Source organism: Chinchilla lanigera, unplaced genomic scaffold (assembly GCF_000276665.1).
Source record: "Chinchilla lanigera isolate Chin_1 unplaced genomic scaffold, ChiLan1.0 scaffold00031, whole genome shotgun sequence".
Taxonomy (NCBI): Eukaryota; Metazoa; Chordata; class Mammalia; order Rodentia; family Chinchillidae; genus Chinchilla; species Chinchilla lanigera.
Window position 1 is genome coordinate 68280 of NW_004955432.1, and position 19418 is coordinate 87697.

A 19418-nucleotide genomic window follows, 5' to 3' on the forward strand; every position below is an offset into this window, starting at 1 on the left:
TCTGAGTGCTCTACCACCTCTCACATGTCCATGTGAGTTCTGTCCATGACTGTCCTTCCATTATTAAGACTCAGCTGAGGTGTACTCTCCACTCGCACCCTGGCTGTCACAGATGAGCACTGAACTGGTCTGTAAAGTTATTTAGGTTGAATGCAAAATGCTTCCCACACAGTAGCAAGCCATGAACATTAAACAATGCTGATCACACAAGAAAGTTTTGAAAATTCCCTTGAAGGCCTTTTTGTTGCTCTGGAAGCAGACTTCAATGTGTGGCATTAAGACTTTAACACTCCTTCAGTAAGTGCCATCTTCCTCTTCAATAACAAGAAAACAGGCAACAGCATACTGCTGGCCTGGAGCCAGAGCCTGGCCTCACTCCTCAGATCCCCAAACAAATCTGTTTTGTAATGTAACCAATCTCAAAGAGAGCCAACAGAGCAGTGGAGAGTGGGATACGTGTATGTGTAAATGTCCTCACACAGTGTCACTGACAAGCACTGGCTCAGGCACTGGATGCTCCATGAACTGGCAGCTTGGGACTCAGGACAGCTGTCCTCTCAAGGCTCCAGAGGCCTCACCACTCCTCCCCCCATGGCCAGGAGTAGCACACTGCTTCTTTGGGAAGTGACTTTTGTTGCTCTGGATTCTCACATGTCTGGTGTGCCAAAGCACTCTAGGAGGCTGTTGTGTGCACTGAATGAGGTGTCAGCACGCCACATCTTGTCCAGTTTCCTGGCACGTGCTTGGTGCTCAGTAACATCACCAGTGCATTACCAATATTATCAGCATACTAAATATAATTCTATCACTGTGCTCTGAGAAGTTTGAGTAGATCTCAGCCCACTGTTCCTGGCTGCTAATGCTCCCCAGACATCTTGCCTCACTGAGAGAGGAAGGTCACAGACATGTGAACTTCAAATCACTCTTTCAGTTTAGGGAACGACAAGGGTACCTCTGTAATACTATATGTAGAAAATGTACCTGAGGCATATAGCAAAACAATTGACACTGCTTAAAAATTCTTGGAAAGTCTCTATTCTCATTCTCACAAAAACTAATTCCCTTCCTCTAAAGGGGAGCTCTGGAGAAAGGATATCCAAGACTGCTGTCTCTTTTGATTGCTGCAGGTGTTTCTCTTCGGGGCAACTCTGTAGTCCTGGATATGAACCCTGACAGCCCCTGCACCCAGTGGCTAACTGTTTACACAGATGGGAAGAGAGCAAAGCCTGCTTGCCAAAGAATGCTGGTGTGATGTGGTCAAATGGACCAACTACTACAACCACAAAGGAGCCTTTGGAAACACTGCCAACTCTGGACTGGGCAGGAGCAGTGCTTCTTTGGGAAGTGACTTTTGTTGCTCTGGATTCTCACATGTCTGGTGTGCCTGCAGCAATCCAGAAAGAAAGCAGAAGGGTGAGTTACCTCTTGGGGGCCAGAATTGCATCTGTGCTGTGTATGGACAGGCACTGCTGCAGGGTAGAGTCCCTAAGCAGAACATGATGCTGTTCTGCAGTACGCATAGGTGTGATTCTGGACCTGTGCATCTGAGTGATTTTAGTGTGTGTGGGGTCTTTTCTGTTGTGGTTGGGGCAGTTGGCCATCACTGGACAGGAGAGTGGTGAACGTAAGACCAAGAGCCAACTCAGACTACATCTGGAGCCACCAAAGCCATGGGTTCTGTGCATCCACATGCCAAGGGACCAAAACTAAAGACCTTAGCCCAAGAGAGTGAAGATGCCAACGCCTTCTGGACACACCGCAGACCCTTGGGGGCTCTCACCTGTTGGCTTAGCAGCCAGAGGTGATGGTGGGAACCTAGTGGAGTTGGTGGAGGACAGGCGGGGCCTGCGCCTGCGGAAGAAGCTCCTCAGCAGCCCACACTTGAGAGATTCCACCAGGGTGGTTTTCCCGGATCCTGAGTGGCCAAAGAGCTTGAGCTTGATTCTTGGCTGCAGGTTCTGTGTGGGACGGAGCTGCTGGATGAAGAGTCCTCGGTGTGTGTCCTGGACATGGAGGAAAAGAGCCTGAGATCACAGGGAGGCAGAACCCCAACCACATGCTGCACCTAATTCTCAGGGTTCCTATTCCTGGGTTTTGCTCATGTTACAGACGTATTTTTTTCCTATCTCCATTGAAATTTTTAAAAATTCAGGTAAAATTCACATACCATCACCACTTTTAAGCATGCAGTTCACAGGTTTTTACTACATTTCTGTAATCTAGTTCCAGAGCACTTTCTTCACCCTAGAAAGAAACCTGACCCATCAGCGGTCACTGGCCTCACCCCTCTGTTCAGGCCCTGGCAACCACTGCTCTGCTTTCTGTCTCCCCGTTTGCATGGCATTCTGATGCATTGGGTGGAGCAACTGTGAAGCCATCACTTTAAACACAAAAAGAATGGGCTCTGTTTGGCCAATGGAGTGGCCAGTCTGACTCTGTGTGAAGATTCTGGTTCGCCAAAAACACTGTCATGGAACAGGTACGGCAAGGAGATGGGGCAGTACAAGGGACAAGGCTACCGGCTACGGAGAGACAGAAGGATACAACAATCTTTTTGCTTGCTTCTCAGTCCTAGAGGGAGAAGCAGGAGTCCCCCTAACTCATATTCATTCATGGATTCACTCACTTGTTTATCCACAAACAAGGAACATATCCTCCTTATGCTAAGGACCAGAAGACTCAGACAAGGCTAGATCTGCACCCTGGGGAGGCACACAACACAGACAGCTTGGCATAAAGTGGAGCATAAGTACTTTCTGGTGGGACAGTATTGTCCAGGTGCTCAACAAGTACCCTGAGAACCCACCTCAAAGTCTAGGGGGGGTTTCCTTTGTGCCATTTGTATGGCACACGTGCCTCCTCTCCACCTCATTCTGCCCTCTCCTAAACAGCAGCTACCTGTCTGCATGCAGTTCAGGTCCCCCCAAATCCAAGGGGACACCCCCTGCTTCACCTTAACTTCATGTGTCCCACAGAGTCACTCTCACCTGTCACCCTCCTGTAAGCTTCCTCCCCAGGTCTCAGTGACCCCAGACTATAGAACATGTGGAGCTCTGACCTTGTAGAGCAGGAGACAACAGGAAGGGAGAGAAAATCCCCAATACTGACACATGTAGTATGCCCTGGGAATAGGTGCTGTAAAACTGGCTTCAGTCACAGGGGTCCCTTACAAGGGCATCTTGGTGAGCTCTCATATGTGGCTGAACTATTTCTTCAGTTCTAAATTGAGAGATGCTCATTTTCTGTTCATCTCTAACAGATGGACCACATCTACATCTTCCATTAATAACTATGCAGTTACAAACTCACAGTCCCACAACCCCCACCCAGACTCCAATTTTCCTATCTCCATTTTTGATTTCTAAGGTGGGGGGTACCAGGCATTCTCAGCAGAGGTAACACTGCCACCTAGTGGGTACTGTGGAAAGCTGCAAGAGGCATGTGCAGTTCCTGCAATGTCACTGGCACTCTACTATGCTGGATGCTAGGTGTCGCAATGATGTCTGTACAAAATATTCCACACAATGAAGAATGTTCCTGGGTCCAAGTCAGCATCTGATGAGCATTTCTATATAAGACAAACCTGTTCACAATTGTCTGAGTATAGGATTTTTTTTTTGTTGTATTACATATTTTTATCTTCAGTGAAGTTGCTCAGATTAACAGATGCAAGTATGCAAAACAGATCAAACAATTAAAAAGACAGTATAGGATTTAACTGCATTTCATGCACAATCCAGAGGGCTTGGGGATGGCATGGCTTCATATACCCTGAGTTTTCCACGATTATGACTATTTTATGAAATGGCCTTTGAACACATTTTGCTTTTGTTGTTATGTTATGTGACTGCTCATTCCCCTATCTCTGAAAACCCCATTAGCAGGCCACAGTAGCCTTCGAGCTGCCAGACCAGTGGTCCAGGTGGTGCTTGCAGGAACTGCTCCCAAAAGTCCTGGCATCTGCCCCTTTACCACCCTCCATTTGCATACTGAGACCACTATGTCTTCTTATAAATAATTTTCCTTTAAAGTCTGTTCTTTTCCAGGGAGGGAACTTTGCTGACTTCTACAATTATCTGTATGGATGAGATGGACTAGATGTGTATAGATATGTGTGGGTTTACTTCAGGGAGGTAACGGGGCACTACAGAAGATCTTTTGTAAAATGCTGAGGAGGGTAGGGTTGGGAGCCACAGCTTTGATGGTGACATGTGGAATGTTCTGGTTACTACTTCTAACTTCAAATCTCAACAGATTCCCAGACAAAATGCCACAAACCTTGGAAATGGGTAGGGTATCTCACTAGCAACCTCCCTGGTTAATTATCGAAATCAGCACAAAGGCTGACAAGGCTCTATTCTGAAACAGGTGGACAGGGGAAGCACTTGGTAGGTTGGGAGGAACAGGCTAGGATTTTCTCCTGTGTTTTCCCTGCTACAGGTCAGCCACTGTGACCCTGCTGTCTCTGACCTGCTCAAGACATCTGACCTTCCTGCCATCGACTTTACCTTCAGAATTAGCCACTTGCCCACCTGGATCCACAGCACTGCCCTCATCTCTGTCACACAGGAGCCCTGAGCTGGGTCACTGTGCCAACAGCCATCACCTTCCACGGTAAGCAGCCTGCCAAGCAGAAGCAGCATTTTTCAGAACACACAGCTCGCTCGACACTGAAACCCTGCTCAGCACTGTCCACGTCCCTGAGATAAGAGAAGACAGCACAGCCCCCGCTTCCAGCTGGAATGCGTCATGGGACTCTGGGCACTTATTCCCAAGCTCTGACAGCTTGCAGCTCACCTCCACCCATTCTCCGCCCTGTGGTTCCTGACAGAGCTCTGGAGCAATAAAGGAGCCCTCTTTCCATCCTGCAACAAGCCCCAAGGCCCTTGCAATCACAGAAGACTGGAACTACAGAAACCTACACACACTGCTCCACACCACTGTGGCTTCTAGAAGCAACTGCACCTACATGGTGACTCTCTCCTGGGTGCTGAGGGTATGTCACATCTAAGCCTTACTTGTACAGATCCTGTAGTCCCCTACTTCAAGCATAGGGCAGGGCAGTGGTGCATCAGCAGCTGCTGGCATCTGTGCACCTATTTCCTGGGCCAGCCCAAGAAATGTAGGAGGACAGGACAGGCAGCCAGGACGGGTGAGATTCCTGTCTGTGGTGATAACTTCCTCGTGCACATCTTCCAACTCTTGTGTTCTCATTCCCATCTCTTCTTTAAAGTGAGTGAAAGGTTTTCATAATTCCTTTATAGTTGCTGTGGCGCCACCTACTGGAGACTATATGCATGGCCAATATGGCACTGGCCCTTAGAGGCCATGTGCTAAGCCCCACTCTTCTTCCCAGAGTCGAATTACAACTTCCTATTCCTCTTTATGTAATACCCTGTTTCATTTTCCCACACTCCTGCCCAATGCTAGCCTGCCATGTCAGCTAGCCCACCCCCTGAACCCCGCCTCTAGCCTGACCATATTTAATTAACCATTGTCCCCATGACCCAGCCCCCAGAAGATTCTCTTTCTCTGTCAATCTTCTCTGTGCCCTCCACAATAAAAGTGTTTTATTGTTTTATTACTCTCTGCGCGGCCGGCTGGACACCTTTTATTATTGGTGCCGTGACTCGGACTGGTGGGGGCTGTGTGGCCTTGCTATGGGAAGGGACTTTCCCTCCCTTGGTTTAAGCCCCGCCCCCCCAACGAGCCACTTTTCCTTTGTCTGGATATGTGTTGTTGCCAGCCTGCATGCAATACTGACTAGCTCTAATTCTCACAGGTGAGCCTCCCTTTATTCGAGGAGTCTTACGTCTCTCTTATCTGAAAGTCTATAAATCACAGGCCTGTGTTAAGACTCCTTTTCGGGACTACTGCGTCCCTTCCATCCTACGGTACTCCCTTCTGCCTTCTCGGTGACGACTGGGAGGGTAGATTTGGGCACTTTCTCCTCTCTTGCACCTCTGACAGGGTGACGATTCTCTCAGGGGTTACGAGATCAGCTGCTCTAGACTCCTGCTCACCTTTGGTCTAGTCATAAAATGGGAAAGATTTATTCCCATCCTCCCAAAACACATTCCATTCGGTTGTGTCCTGTCCAACTTAACTGCTTTGAGACTTGGAGACACGCTCAGACCAACACAATTAATCTTTTATGGCCAGACGGTCTGTCCTGGCTACAAACTAGACAATGAGAGCCACTGGTCTGCAGATGGCACTCTTGACCTTACTATTCTTACAGATCTAGATAACTTCTACTATTGCAACAGCAAGTAAAAGCAATTATGCTTTTATTGTTCTTAGGGCACGTCTTTCTCTCCTCTAGGCATGTGGGACTGCCCAACTCTGTTTGGTTCATTTCACACCACCAGAATTCCCTCCTAAAGCCTCTCCTGGCCCTCTCCACAATGTCTCTCCTGTCTTCACTCCCCCTCCAACCTATCTTCAGTCTCCACAGGCTGACTCTTCACCCTCTCCCTCCCAACCTGATCCTAATCAGCCAGATGGCCAAACCTCCTCACCTCAGCCAGCTCAACCAGCAGCCCAGTCCCCTTCTCTCTACCCTCCTCTACCCACTTCTGAGCCCTCTCCATCTCCCAAACTTTCTATTCGCCTAGCCCCCACTTTCCAGACACCATCCTCCCATCCAACTCCTTCTCCCTCTGCCTCCCCCGGGGCTCACTCCTGCTCCCAGCCCCATGCACTTGGCCCCATGCTCAATCTCATTCTCCTCCTCCACAGTCTCTGCCCTCTGCAGACACAGTGTCTGTTTCATCTAAAGGTTCCTCTTCTCCAGCTTCTTCCCCTTCCCCATCGCCTTCCTCTCCTCCCACTTACAACACCCGATCTAAGGGGACACATGATAGAAGGACACAAGAGGGTGATCTTCAGCCACATGGTCACCGGCAGCCATCCTGCCTTGGGCTACATGGTCACGGCGGCTATCTTGCTGTAAGCCTCATGACTGCTGTAGGCCATCCTGCCACGAGTCACATGGTCACCAGCAGCCATCTTGCCTCAGGTCACATGACCACCCTCTGCCATCTTGCCCTGACCCCTCGCCGCACCCCCCTCCACTTACCCTTCACCACCTCCTAATTCATCTCAACCTCAACTTGTATGCTCCCTTCGGGAACAGGCCGGCCCTAAAGGGCTAATTCATATCCATGTTTCTTTTACCCTCACTGACCTTTTCCAGATTTCTAATAAATTGGGGTCTTTTACAGCTAGTCCTCACAGATATATTTCCAAACTAGAGTTTATCACCAGCTCTTACGATTTACATTATAAAGATCTTTTAACCACCCTCAACTCCACTCTTTCTCCTCATCAAAAAAAAGGAGTTACACAAAACAGCCCCAAAAGAGGCTAACATTAAGCACCAAGCTAATCCAGATTATCCTGATAGAGCTGCTGCGGTGCTATTTACAGATCCCTGTTGGGACTATCAGGAGTCTGAGGGTTCCCACAAAGTCAACATAATGATCAATTGTATTATAGTGGGCCTTAAAAAGATCTCTCATAAGCCTGTTAACTATAATAAACTTGTGAAACAGACTCAGAGGACAATAAAAATCCTGCTGAGTTTCTGGCCAGACTCACTGACATGCAAAGTCAGCTTACAGATATCGATCCAGAGTCAAATGCGGAGATAGTACTTGTTAACTCTCACTTTATCTCGCAATCAGCCCCAGATATTCGACCTAAATTTAAAAAATCTGAGCTCAGCCCTCACTCCTCACAAAAAGAGCTCTTAGCCTTGGCCCTTCGTGTCTTCAATAACAGGTAAGAATGACAAAACTTAGATAAACAGGCTAACAGGCTGGCAGTTGCTAAGGTGGCTGCCCATTATCAACATGAGCTTCTAGTAGCAGCACTCGGGGTTTCTAAAGCAGACAGACCTGAACAGGTGGATGCCAAACAAGGCAGTGCCAACAATGCCCGAGCCCCTCCTGGACCATGCTTCAAATGCGGCAATGAAGGACACTGGGCACGAGCCTGCCCCAACCAGAGACCACCCAAGAAGCCTAGTCCCATCTACAACCTCGAAGGCCAGTGGAAATGTGACTGCCCTGCCTGCCACAGAGTGGGTAAGTCATGCATCTCCCTACCCTCACAGGACAACTTGTCACCATGGGAATCTTCGATTGCTCATCTCCTGGGCATCACCACAGAAGAAGATTGACGGGGCTTGGGCTCCACGGCCCCCATTAAGGTATCCTACTTGGAGCCCTGAGTCTCGCTGGAAGTCTCAGGTAAGACACTCTCTGGTCTTGTTGACACGGAGGCCACACACAGTGTTCTTCCTGAGTTTTCAGGTCAATGTATTAGATCCAGAGTCTCTATAGTAGGGGTTGATGGCCAACCAAAACAGCCCTTACAAACAGGGCCTATCCCCTAGAGATTCCAATCTCTTTTTTTTACTCATAGTTTTTTGGTGATACCTACATGTCCCACACCTCTAGTGGGCAGAGATATCCTCCAAAAGCTTAACTTCTCCTTTACCTTCTCCCTCCCTACAGCTCTCGTTTTCCAAGCTCCACCACCACACACAGCCAACCCTGATCCTCCCCTTCCCCCTTCACTGGTTGATCCCAAAGTTTGGGACACCTCCAGCCCTACCCTTGCTACCCATGCTGTCCCTGTTTGTGTCCATCTCAGGGACCCATCAGCCTTTTCCTGCATTCCCCAATACCCAATAGCCCCCAAACATCAACAGGGACTTAAACCCATAACCCAGTGTCTCCTTGCTAACAGCTTTGTTAACGCCACCCACTCACCCTACAATACTCCTATCCTCCCGATAATCAAACCCAATGGCTCCTATTGCTTAGTTCAAGACCTCAGGGTTATTAATAATACAGTCATACCTATTCATCCTATAGTGCCTAACCCCTATACCATGCTCTCCCATATTCCCCCTTCCACAACTCACTTTATGGTTCTGAACCTCAAAGATGCCTTTTTCATCATCCCACTACATCCAGACTGCCAAACCCTCTTTGCCTTTATGTAGACAGACCCAGATACTCTTCTATCTCTACAGCTCACATGGACAGTACTACCCCAGGGATTCAGAGGTAATCCTCACTTCTTCAGTCAAGCCCTAGCTACAGATCTAGAGACCCTTAACCTTAAACCCAGCACTCTACTCCAATACATAGATGACCTCCTTCTCTGTTCCCTTCCCATACACTGGCGATACAACACACAGCGACTCTCCTCAATTTTCTGTCAAACCGAGGATACGGAGTATCCCCAACCAAAGCCCAAATAGCCTCCTCAAAGGCCAAATATTTGGGGCTCACTCTCACTCCCACCACTTGTTCCATTACACAGACCCTAAGGATCCTCTACGTGATCTTCAGGGCCCAATCACAAAACAACAAATCCTCTCTTTCCTTGGTTTAACAAACTTTTTTCTTCTCTGGATTCCTAACTTTGCTTCTCTCACTCAGCCATAAGGCATCCAAGGGCTCCTTGTCTAAACCTCTCGACCCTACCGGACCTATACAAAGCTCTTTCCGTAAGCTACAGGAGGCTCTTTTGAGAGCCCCAGATCTCACTTTACCTGACCCAACCCAGCCCTTCATTCTCTAAACTTCCCCTCAGGGACACTTGCCACCCGCTTCTTTCCCAACTCACCAGCTCCGAGGGAAAACACCAGGTGAAGACTGGCAAGTTGACTTCACACACATGCCTCACTACAAAACCTATAGATATCTTCTTACCCTTGTTTGCACCTTTTTTGGGTGCATAGAGGCATTCCCTACCACACGAGAAACTGCTAATGTAGTTTCCCAGGCCCTTATACAGGACATCATTCCCAGGTTTGGACTTCCCCGGACTATATAGTCAGATAATGGTCCAGCATTTATCTCACAGATTACTCAACAGGTCTCTTCTAGCCTTAACATTACTTGGCACCTACACATACCATATCATCCACAATCCTTGGGCAAGGTAAAAAAGGCAAATTGACTTCTAAAGACTCACCTAACCAAACTAATCTTAAAATTACACCTGCCTTGGCTCCAGCTTCTCCCCTAGCATTAACTAAGCTCAGGGGCACTTCCTAGAGCACCCACTTTCCTGAGTCCTTTTGAGCTCATGTACGATAGGCCATTTCTGCTTCATAACTTCCCAACTCCTGACAACTTACTCCCTATTGCTGACTACATCCCAATTTTATCTTTTCTTCAATACCTATTGCATCAGTATGCTGACCTCTGTCTTCCACAACCAGTGGATGGCAAACAGCCAGAGCCACCCATAACACCTGGAGACTTAATGTATCTTAAAGCTTCTAAGCCTATAGGACTACAATCAAGGTGGGGAGGCCCCCACTTGATGGTCCTCATGACTCCCACAGCAATCAAGGTCGCCTGCCTTCCGTCCTGGTTCCACATCATCCAGGCAAAAAGGTGCCCCAGCAACCTGGTCACTCCAGACCCCAAACCTTCAGCACCAGAGTGGTCATCACAACTTTTATCTCCTACCCATCTAAAACTCACTAGAACCTCTAGTGAGTTACCAAGGTAAGCAATCTCACTTTACCTGACCCTTTTCTGCTCTTGGTCCTCTACGTACTACTTATCTTATTAGCACTTGCCGTTGGACTGTGGACTGTTTGTCCAAGCGATTTCCAGATGCCACAAAAGCTAGCCATAGTCCTCCTATACTTGATAATGACCTTTGAGATCTCCACCCTCCTCTGTCTACCTCAGACCTCACAAATATGATTCTGTTTCTGAACCTCATACTATTCCTACCTTTTTTCAGCTCCACTACAAACACAACATACCTACACCATAACTCTATCCGACCAAGATATAGTGCGTTCTCACAATTTTACTTCCTCAAATCCCAAGGTTACCTTTCAGGTTCCATACTGTCCAACGGTATGCATTCAACATACCTGGGAAGCAGACAAACAGATACAAGTCTGATGAGCGACTGCACACGTCTGGGCCCCAACACCAAGACACTTATACAGTGGCCCCAAGGGACCATGCTGCCATCTGCGTGGCTTATACGTCGCTCCTTGGCCCACCACTTTTTGCCAGCGGCAATACCCGATACCAGAGTCTTCTATTTTGACACTTTGGGTTACAAAACCATAGGTATAAATTCAGGGGACAAGTACTAAAGGATGCAGATCCTCTCATCTCAGTTGGGTTTATGAAATGGGGTGATGGGGTCAGGTGAGTAATGTTTTCAATCCTCAATACATCACATCCCCACCTCCTCCTGGGAAAGACATGGGGCCTCTCCTTTGATAATCAGGGCAAAAACAGGCGTGGCAACTTTTTAACTCTAAAAACCCAGCCGGTGACCTCACTTCCAGTAATAGAGGTTCCAGCTTACACTTCTGGGGTCCTACAATCTCAGGTCACTCCTCCTATTCCACAGCTTCTTTCACATGCCTACAGTATGTTCTCACATTCCCCCAACCTCACAGAGTGTTGGCTCTGTGTCCCTTATCGGCAGGACCTATACATGGCAGCTCCTACACACTGGAATTCCTCACACCTGTCCTTTCCACACAATCCAGCCATGGTAGGCCCACTGCGGGTCTATCCCTCTCAACAATGGCCAGTTAACCTCACCTGCCTGATCTCTCAGGTCAAAAACACCTCTCTACAGCTAGACGATCTACCTCACTGCACACACTACGTTACGCACACACAAGACAGGGCTGTCTGTCCACCAAAGGGATGCTTTATAGGATACAAAAAGGGAACATACACTTGTCTCCCCACAAGGTGGACAGGGTCATGTACACTGGCCTTGTTAGTCCCTGCCCTAACAATAAACTCTCAAGATAACATAGAGATGTCACTCCTGTCCAAATCTCCAGATACTCATCTAAACTGCAAAATTAGAGGTATTCATGCTCCCATCCTTATAGGAGTAAGCATTTTCACAGTATTAGGAGTAGCCATGGGAGCAGGAGAAATGGGCATGGGCATACATGCTTAAACAGCTACACCACCAGCTCTCCCTAAAACTTCACCAAAGGATAGATGACATTACACCTGCCATACGTTCACTTCAAAATCAGATTAATAGTCTTACAGCAGTCACTCTCCAAAATCGATGTGCCCTTGATGTCTTGATGGCTGAGAGAGGGGGCACTTGTGCTATGTTGGGAGAAAAGTGCTGCTACTTCGTAAATAAATCTGGAATCATTATGGACAAGGTAAAAACCCTTCATACCTGGCTTGAGCATAAACACCCAAAACTGAAAAACTACCTCTCCTCCACTTCACCATGGTCCTGATGGGCACCATTCTTGATACCTCTTCTGGGCCCTATAATCATGATAATGGCCTGTTTGCTGGTAGGGCCCTGCATTTTTAAACTTTTGTCTAGTTTTGTTCAATCCAGGCTTCATGCAATCATGGTCAACGAACCTTTCACTCTGGCAGACATTCCCAACATGCGGTCACGCAGGTGACACCTGCTGTCCCCTTACCTCTATTATGGTGATGACCCTATTCAGCAGGAAGCAGTCTAAGAAGAGTCGATGCCCCCCATAACCAAAAAGACGGGGATGAAATGTTCTCATAATTCCTTTATAGTCGCGGTGGCGCCACCTACTGGAGACTATATGCCATGGCCAATATGGCACTGGCCTTTAGAGGCCATGTGCTAAGCCCCACTCTTCTTCCGAGTCGAATTACGACTTCCTATTCCTCTTTATGTAATATACTGCTTCATTTTCCCACACTCCTGCCCAGTGCTAGCCTGCCATGTCAGCTAGCCCACCCCCTAAACCCAGCCTCTAGCCTGACCATATTTAATTAACCATTGTCCCCATGACCCAGCCCCCAGAAGATTCTCTTTCTCTGTCAATCTTCTCTGTGCCCTCCACAATAAAAGTGTTTTATGGTTTTATTACTCTCTGCGCGGCCAACCGGACACCTTTTACTGAGAACTTCTGGGGCTAACATCCTCATCTTCCCCTTCAGAAGAGGAGACAGGCTCACAGAGGCCAAGGCATTTGCCTAAGGTCAAAAAGCAAAGGCGGAACTCACCACCAGTCCTCTATCCTTCCGAGCGTGAAAGGGAGGTGACAGGGTGCGGGGGAGAACAAGCAGGGGTGGAAAGGAACAATGAGGGTCTGCAAGCTGAAGGCAGAGCCTCAGTGCTGCATTCTGTAGACCCCCTGAGGGGCACCAAGCAGGCTGGTAACAGTGCATCCCCATGGAAGACACTTCCGTGGCAGTGCCCTTATCAAGTGTACATGGCTGTTTTAGATGATATTTGTAAACACTATAAAAAGGAGACTCCTTGCATATTCCATAGACAATGGACAAATGTGTCACTTCAGCTCATTTGAGTTTGCTTCATAGGCAAAGTTTTTCACTTGCAGGTCTCAGTGTGAGCCATCTCCGGAGTCCCTTGTGAGCTGCAGGGCTTCAATTCTTTCCCAGAGACAGTCTTCCCTTGAACTTTGAGCCTTACTTTGGAGGGGGTACGCTCATCTCTGAACCTTTGTTTTATGCAAGAACGTACTAGATTTACAGCTCAGTTTTCATGCCATCTTCCACTCTGGGTGACTGTATAATGAAACCTATCTTCTCACTTTACTAGTGGGCACTAGGGCAGGTGAAAAAGGCTTTCAAAGGCCAAAGAACAGCAAAAGGAGCCCTGTCTGCCCTCTCTCCAGAGCCCTCTTGCTTCTCCCGCCACAAGAGCTGCTAGTCTCCATGGAGCAGACTATGGTATAAGCCAAGAAACTGCTCTCATGAGTTTGCCACAATTTTGAAAGACAAGGAAAAGAAAGTTATCTTCAGTTCTTCTCTTTCTAAGGAAATCTAACCTCATCCAGCAGGAAGACCCCTCATGCTCCTAACTGAGACTTGGAGAATCTAAACACAACTGAATTCCTAACAGCTTCCCTCATCGCTCATCAGCAGAGGGGCATTTTCAGTTCTGGCCACTAGATGGCAAGGCAAGGACAGCTGCAAGGAAGAAAGGCTCCATGCTAACTGTATAAGGTGGTACGAATATTAACTTACTTGAAGGGGAGCACAAAAGTCTGCCTGTGGTCAGTGTTTAACAAAAGCTACAAGACCACTGGGAGACCAGGACTGGCCACTAACCTGGCCTGGTCAGGCCCTCACTGGCTGGGTCAGGTGGGGGAGCAGGACCAGCAACACCCTCAGGGAGGTAGAGATTTGGGTTGTTGTGCTATTTTGGCTCATGCCTTTAAGCACTCCTGTGCCCTCCCCACCCCATTTATGAGCATGGCCTGGGTGTCCATGGTGTGCACAAGCCTTCCTCAGTGCAAGCTGAGACCACGGCAGCAAGAGAAGGCAGCTCCTGAGTGGGTGGTCACAGCATTGGCTGTGTGGGGCAAGTTACATTCACTTGCTTGTGAGCTTTACTCACTGCAAATGTCTACATAAGCATGTGAGCCTCCACTGCTTGCTTGCCCAAGGCTCACTGAGGAACAGAGGTGACAGCTCAGCCAAGTGCAGGGCTCTCTGCTCCTTCTCCTGCCCCGCTCCTGTGGTCTGAGCAGCCACAGGGAAGTCCTAAACCTAATGTAGTGCCATACCTGCCTAATAGGCGGGACCTGTCCAATCTCCTCACCAAGTGTGGAAGTGCTGCTGCCTCTGTGGTCACAGCAGGCATCACACGCCACACGCTTACACTCTGCCCGTTGGTCATCCTCTTTTCTTGTTTGTTCACCGAACAAACTCAACTCTGTACTCCTTGAGGCCTTGGCCCTGGCTGTGCAATGCCTGTGCCATCACTTCCTCTGGCTGGCTCCTTCTTCCCTTCAGTGTTGGTTTCAGAGTCACAGCAGAGAGGCTCCCTGATCACCCACAGGAAAGCAGCCTCCCAAGCCCCATCTGTATCTCACTTCACCCCATTTTAATCACCTGCAAAACACGTACACGGGGACAAGAAGTCGTTCTGCAAGCGGGCAGATGGTCCCTGGTTCACCTACTCAGCTCTGCATGCAAACCAGCCACTGACAAGAGTAGATGAATGGGTGTGGTTGGGTTCTAATAAATTTACAAAAGTAAATGAGGGTGGGTGGGCTTTGGCTTCTAGGCCATTGTTTGACAACCCCTGACCTTTCTTATTTACTCTCTGGCTTGGTTGTGTCCCCTCTGGTGGATCTGGCTTCTCCTGTGCCTGTAAGTTCCTGGCACACAGTAGACACTGGTACACCTTCTAATGGTGTGCATGTGTGGGTACTATCGGGTACCGCACTGCTCTTTAAAACACTGATGAGTCTGTAGGAATCTAGTTTCCGTTCTGCCAGCACCATTATCCACTAATTTATCAAGTTGGTTTTTGCCTTCTCAGAAGTTACCAAATTTCTACAGGTTGACAGGGAGGACCAACCACATTCTGGGGAAGCCAGATAAGAGCTCAGAGAGGTAATGTGGCTTCCCATGCATGGCAGGGCAGTTAGGCCCACATGGCAGGGAGTGGCAACTCTTAGTTATGCAAATGCAGTTTAATTGTGGTCGAATTTTTATTTTTTTGTCTTTTTGAGACAGGGTCTCATTATGTAGTTCAGGCTTGCCTTGAGCTCTGAATGACCCTTCTGCCTCGGCCTCCCAAGTGCTGGGATTACAGGTGTGTGCCACCATGCCTGGCTTTGTGGTCAATTTTTAATTCTGGGCAACTCCTAATGTTTTCCTACTTTCCAAAATATTCTGGGCACCTCTCTCCTGTATAGGCTTATGCAAAACAAACTACCTTTAATATCAGTTAGGGTAAAATCCAACTAGAACAACAAAAGAAATAAAATAAACCAACCCTCCAAGCCCTTGAAAATGGTATTTTAACAACAGATGAGAATGGGACTTGTGGGCAGAGTTAGTAAAATTGGATGCTAGAGGAAGCTCCAAATGGAACATCTCACTGCCTATCATGACAAGAATTCCTCTCTTTCTACAACAGAAGTGTGTCTAGCTAAGCAACAGTGCAGCTCTGGACAGGTCTGGAGGGTGGACAGGGCTTTATTGGCAGGAGTTGCACAGGATGAAGTGAAAGGGGCAACCTCCTACTTACAAAGTGGCAACCACCAGCCTGAGCATAGCTGTGGGGACTTTGAGAGACCTGCAAAGCAATGGTATGCCAGTAAACTAGCTCAATGGGAAATGGGCAACAAGATTTACAGGATTTGCTGATTCCTGTGGTGTAAATGCTCCCACCGTGGCTGACTTCAAGACTTCAATAGGATGTCACCAAATTGGGAAGTGATGTAGAAGGGCAGCCCTCAGGGACAAGACCAGAGGTTCTAGCACCACTGCCTCTAACTCGCTCCATGTTGAACAATACCAGAGTATACTCCACATACCTCTGCCCTGGCTCATTTCCTCCCTTTTCTCAGTCCTTGGCTCTGAGCTCCCCACTCACCCTCATTTCATAAGTTAGGCTGACAGAGACTCCTTGACAGCACTGGCTGAAAGGCCCTCACTTTCATGGGTCAGGCCCCACATTGTCTTACCACCAGAATTGCCTCTCTGCTCTCCTCCATTGAAGCAGGTACACAGATGGCTTTGGCTGTATTTCCAGAAGGTGAATCCCCAGCCAGTGTTCAAAAGTATACTCCTAGGGAATGTCAACTTATGAGGAAAAACAAAGGAGGCACTGCTTTTGCAAACTGGTGCATGTGCAAACCAAATGGAATGGTGAGGTCACTGAAGGCCACTACCCCAGCTGTCTGGAAGGAGAGCTTGCCCCAGGAGTGAGCCTGTGTTCAGCCTGCAGGGGTTCTCAGGGAAGGGCCCCCTGCTGAAGTGGTGTCAGAAAATGCAGAGGCATTTTTTCGTTTTCACAATGAAGTAGGGGAAGGGATGCTATGACATAAGATGCTTGGAGACCAGGGACCCACCCAGTCCAAACACTACCCTGGTGAGGGACACTGGGAAACAGAAGAAGAAATGATACTGGTGATGAAATGACAACAAATGTTCCTCAGTGTGAACTACCCTCTTCCCTCTCTGAAACCCCTTGCACCTTAGTTGTGAACAGTTTCTTCTTCCAGGATTCCAAATGTAATTGCAAATAACCTTACTGCCTGGCTTTCTCTGCAGGTATTGTACAACCTGCCAAGAGTCTCACCCTGTAGTTCTCAAGGATGTGGCTGCGACAGGTCAATCATTTCCAACAGTCAAACTCCAGTATTGGGTGTACCTCTGTGCCAAGCAGGTATTTATGTTGGGACTTATTAAAAACAAAACAGCAAAATACCAAAAAAAAAGACAGAATGTGATTAGCAATGCTTAGCAGAGCGCTCTTCTTTTTTTGGCTACTGAGAAACTGATACCTAGTCATTTGAAAGACGACAAAGGCAGACAAACAAGAGGTTTTTAGGTATTTTCTCTGTGATACCAAGGATTAAACCCAGGGCTTTTGCACTGAGCTATATCCCCAGCCATTATTTTTATTAAGTGCCCAAGGCTGGACTCAAACTTGTGATCTCCTTGCCTCAGCCACCCAAGGGTGGGGATAGCAGGTGTGCACCCACTCCCCCAGCTATGAGAGTCCTGCAGAGGTGGAGAAAGGAACAGAAACCCAGGTTCACCCCACCAGGAGGCGTACTCCAGGGAAGGTGACCACACAGGTGCAGCAGATGTGCAGCAGGCCCACTGTCCTCGCTGGTGACAAATCCACTGCACAACAGCCTCGTGCCCACTGAAAGGGCACCAAAACCATGACTTCCACTTGAGGCCAGAGTGTCAGCTCTGCACTAATTAGCAGAGGTGTTTCCTGCAAGAACTCCCCTCCAAAAGCCTGCAGATATGGTACCAGCCATGAAGATGGCTGAAGGGTGGCTATTATGACGAATGATGCCCCAGAGCTCCAGCCATGGTAGCACCAGCATCCATGCCAAGAGTGCTGTGCGTGGCACAAACTCCAGTGGCAGACAGGATGCTCACCGTGTGCAGATGCTGTTCTTATTATTTACTATTTACATCCACCCATCTGACCCTCATCACTGTCCTCCCTCCAGTGCACAAAGCAGGCCACTCAGGCACAGAGCTATGAGCAGCCGGCTGTTGGCTAACTCATCTGCCAAGAATCTCACAGGACTGGGACTGGAAGAGAAGAGGCTTGAGCCTGTGCCCTGAGCTGCCATGCTGTATTCTGCATATCAGAGGGAAGCAAGAGGGACCTTCTTCTTGGATTCTGAGTGTAAAAGGATTGCTGGCCTACATCGGAAGTATTAAAACAACTCTTCTTAAGCCGAGCACACTTGTCATCCCAGCACTCTGGAGGCTGAGGCAGGAGGATTGCTGCAAGTTCAAGGCCAGCCTACGCTACACAGTGAGTTCAACAAGGCCAGCCTGAATGGCATAGTGAAACCACGTCTCAAAAAGACAAAAAATAAAAAAAAGAAAAAAAGAAAACTCTTATTGGCCATGACATCTTCTTTAGAGAAAAATCACAGAATAATGATGAAATTCAAAATAGTGTTATTCCTTCTTCAGTGGAGAAGCTGGAACATGCAAGAACCTCCCCTTCACACTGAATCCAAAATTGTAGGCTGCAAAGCAGTCAGCTACCCTTCCCTAAGGGAGCACCCCATACTCTCCTCTTTCTTTATATTCTAACTACAACAGCAGTGTAAGCACAATGCAGAAATCTTGGGCAGCAGAGTAAGGGAGAAAGATCCTGTATCTCACAATCCAATCCAATCCTGGCATCTTTTCTCTGTTCTCCCTTTATGCCTCTTTTCTGAGCATTTATTATTTTTTTCACGCTTGTCATTGTAAAGTACATTGGGTTTGCATCCAAACTGGCAATCTATTTTTAAATGAAAGAACAAACTATTCCAGTGGGGAGGCAGGCAGCAAGACACAGCAGAATCCAAGAAAACACCCGTCCCTCTGCCAGAGGAAGGTGGTCTCCAGTGGTGGCCCCTTCAACTACTGGAGGTCTGGTGTTTGCAGTTGATTTTTCCTTAAAGAGAAGCTGACTGCACAGACCCACAGGCCCTGCTCTATACTATGAGCTTTGGAGATGGTATCAGTATCCCAGGCCTAGAAGAATGTGACCACTGCATTTTCTAGAATGCCCGGTTTGAAGGGTGCTGGTCATGATGGGGGCTGAGCAAGGGCTAGCAAACATGAAGGGAGGACAGTACTGCTGGCCATGGCTGCTGGGGAGAACAGGACCTGCAGTCTTTCTCTGGAATTTTGGGAGGCTGAGAACACCTAGCAAAGCACAGCTGCATAGCTAGGGACAGTGCTTGCTTGCTTGGGAAGCCTTCCCCCAGGCTTCAATGAAGTGTTCTGTTCTACCACTGGATTCTAACAGAGACCTGACTGTGGTGTCCAGGAGCCTATGGGAAGGCCAGATTTCCCTTGTCTTTTCACTACTGATGGGTGCTGCAAGGCTCAACCAACTTAAAACAGCCCTTTTATCTACCAACTCTA

The 19418-nt window shown here is 48.1% G+C and overlaps 1 protein-coding gene and 1 long non-coding RNA gene across 4 annotated transcripts in view; one reads left to right on the top strand and one right to left on the bottom strand.

Moving 5' to 3' along the window:
• The window catches only part of Dapk1 (death-associated protein kinase 1), a 224403-nt gene that overhangs the window by 38355 nt on the left and 166630 nt on the right, over positions 1-19418 (bottom strand). For all 3 annotated transcript variants that reach the window (XM_013516027.1, XM_013516026.1, XM_013516025.1), the window contains one exon: positions 1781-2003. In XM_013516027.1, coding sequence (XP_013371481.1) covers positions 1781-2003 — 223 coding nt within the window. The remainder of the gene's footprint in view (positions 1-1780; positions 2004-19418) is intronic.
• On the top strand, positions 5597-17178 carry LOC106148909. Its single transcript, XR_001234664.1, has 4 exons — positions 5597-5782; positions 8120-8255; positions 10373-10538; positions 17073-17178. It is a non-coding gene; the product is annotated as an uncharacterized LOC106148909 (long non-coding RNA).